We start from the raw sequence: 2,148 nt of genomic DNA, 5'->3' as shown, positions 1-2,148 counted from the left end.
TCCATTTTAAAAACCATCTGTTAATTAATCGGTATGGGCCAGTGTGGTCCAACCTAGCTATCGGTATCAGCTAAATCCACTATCGGTGGACCTGTACTGCACACTAAGGTTACTGACCGTCCTGTGTGTGTCTGGACTTACACAGAGCCCTTGATGGCCTTTAGCGGGTCCGTCACTGTCCAGTCGACTCCTGAGATCTGTAGTGTACAAACTGAATGCTGTTTGATATTCATCTCATCAGTAGAAACGGTTATGAACTGTGTATTTCGAGTCACCAACAGAAGTTTTGCTGCATTATTGCACGGTGTTGTGCTTGTTGTGTTTATTCAGAGTAAACTGGGAGTGATTTTTAGCTGACTGCATGCTGGAGGTCTGCTCTGGTCAGATCCTGAGCCCAGCTCCTCATAGTTTTTATGGGTGTGAGTCGACACTTAATATCTGCTAACACTTTACTCTGATGAGTCCTCAACACACTGACTGTGAGACACTTTACAATCTACATCAGCGTATCCTCCTAACCCTACACCTGACCTGACGTCTGCTCTGAGAGTCAGTAGACCTGTAGCTGTGAATCAATGTTGATTTGTAGAGTTAGTGGAATGTCTAAAGTGGAGTATCAAATTAAAGTGTAACCTAAATAATTAATAATAAATCAAAGCAATTGTTAAGAATTGAACCAATTAAACATAGCTTCAAAACATACAAGCAAATATAGAGTAATAAAGGAAAAGACAATTACGAGTGATAAACAAAAAGCACTTTAAGTCTCTGAAAGTTTTCAGACAATCATAGTTATGGGTTTTTCTTTTTTCCTCCGCATTATTGCCAGTTGTTTATTACTGATGAAATCATAGACCGTTTCCACGTATCAGATGTTTTGTCTTGTTCTGAAAGCATAAGTGACTGTGTTTACATCGATTTCCTGTCATAACAGTATTCAGAGATGCAGGTGTGTTTAACCTTCAGAACAAACACAAAGCGCACGTCAAAGTCTGTCCATACCTGAGTGTCGTGAATCTAAGTTGGGGAAAATGTGGGGGAAAACTCCCAGCGTGTGGTTTGGAGCTCTGACCCTCGTGCTTCTCACGCAGGTACGACCCGTCCTCCTCGGAGCTGTGGACTACAGCTTCCTGTCTGTGGAGGACTTCCTGGAGCTGGAGCTGGAGCGGAGGACTGCTAGAGACAGGAGCGTATGACGGTGAGTCACAGACCCTCAGTCCATCATCATCTTCATCATCATCTTCATCACTGCAGCTTCACATCAGATCACCAAAAAACCCTTGCACATGCCCAAAGATAGCATTAGCATGCTAGCATAGCCAAAACAAACACTGATGGATGCACAATATTTACAGAAACATTTGACAAACTGCCATTCATCAGTAGCCTATAGGAGAGAGATGTTAATGATACCAGGAGTCACTCGCCCTCTTTCTGTGACTGAACTCAACTTTTTTAACAAGCATGAATTATAATGCGTAAGATTGTGTCTTTAACTCATCTACTGATTCTTGTGTGCACGTGTCCAAATTTACAATTGAACAACCAAATTTAAAAAGCCATTATAATGTAAAAAATTATTAGGAATGCATTAAATAAATTGGATGGTGACCTGTTAGATGAAGCTGTGAATGCAGTGTTCTTCTCATTGATACTGCATGAGTCAGACTCCAGTATATGAGTGTTGTGCTGATTGTTTTAGCTACAGTCTCTCACCAAACATTCAGACATGTCTGTGTGCTTCTGCAGAAACTCTAGCACACTCTCTAGCATCAGTTCTAGTGTGCTGTGTTCTCGTGCACTGAGCCCAGTGTGAGTGTGTGTGTGTGTGTGTGAGTGAGTGTGTGTGTGTGTTACAGAGCTCTCTTTCTCTGCCATGCTTTCTGTCCCTCTTTCTTTTCAAGCATGTTAATGGGTTCCTGGTTGCCTAGGTAACTATTATGGGACACCCAAGCCACCCATCCAGCCTCTCAGTAGGACAGTGATTACCCATGATGCTTTGCGACAGAGTTGCACTAGTTCCCAGAAGTGCTGCGATCGCGTGTAGCATGCAGGAGTAGAGCAGACAGCGCTGCAGGAGGATGCAGACATGAACAACACGCTTACAGGTGAGTGTGTGTGTGTGTGTGTGTGTGTGTGTGTGTGTGT

The 2,148-nt window shown here is 43.0% G+C and overlaps 1 protein-coding gene across 8 annotated transcripts in view; it reads left to right on the top strand.

Moving 5' to 3' along the window:
* Positions 1 to 1,091: 1,091 nt before the first annotated feature.
* Positions 1,092 to 2,148, top strand: part of LOC109085514 (membrane-associated guanylate kinase, WW and PDZ domain-containing protein 1-like) — a 51,505-nt gene continuing 50,448 nt past the window's right edge. For 7 of the 8 annotated variants that reach the window (XM_042730380.1, XM_042730377.1, XM_042730378.1 and 4 more), the window contains exons 1-2: positions 1,092 to 1,198; positions 1,932 to 2,108. In XM_042730380.1, coding sequence (XP_042586314.1) covers positions 2,090 to 2,108 — 19 coding nt within the window. In that variant the 5' untranslated portion in view covers positions 1,092 to 1,198; positions 1,932 to 2,089. Of the gene's footprint in view, positions 1,199 to 1,904; positions 2,109 to 2,148 lie in introns of all 8 variants that reach the window. The other variant, XM_042730376.1, reaches the window with a different exon arrangement.

The sequence above is a fragment of the Cyprinus carpio genome, chromosome B8 (genome assembly GCF_018340385.1).
Source record: "Cyprinus carpio isolate SPL01 chromosome B8, ASM1834038v1, whole genome shotgun sequence".
Taxonomy (NCBI): domain Eukaryota; kingdom Metazoa; phylum Chordata; class Actinopteri; order Cypriniformes; family Cyprinidae; genus Cyprinus; species Cyprinus carpio.
Note: the sequence above shows the minus strand (reverse complement) of the source record. Positions and strands in the feature narration are given on the sequence as shown.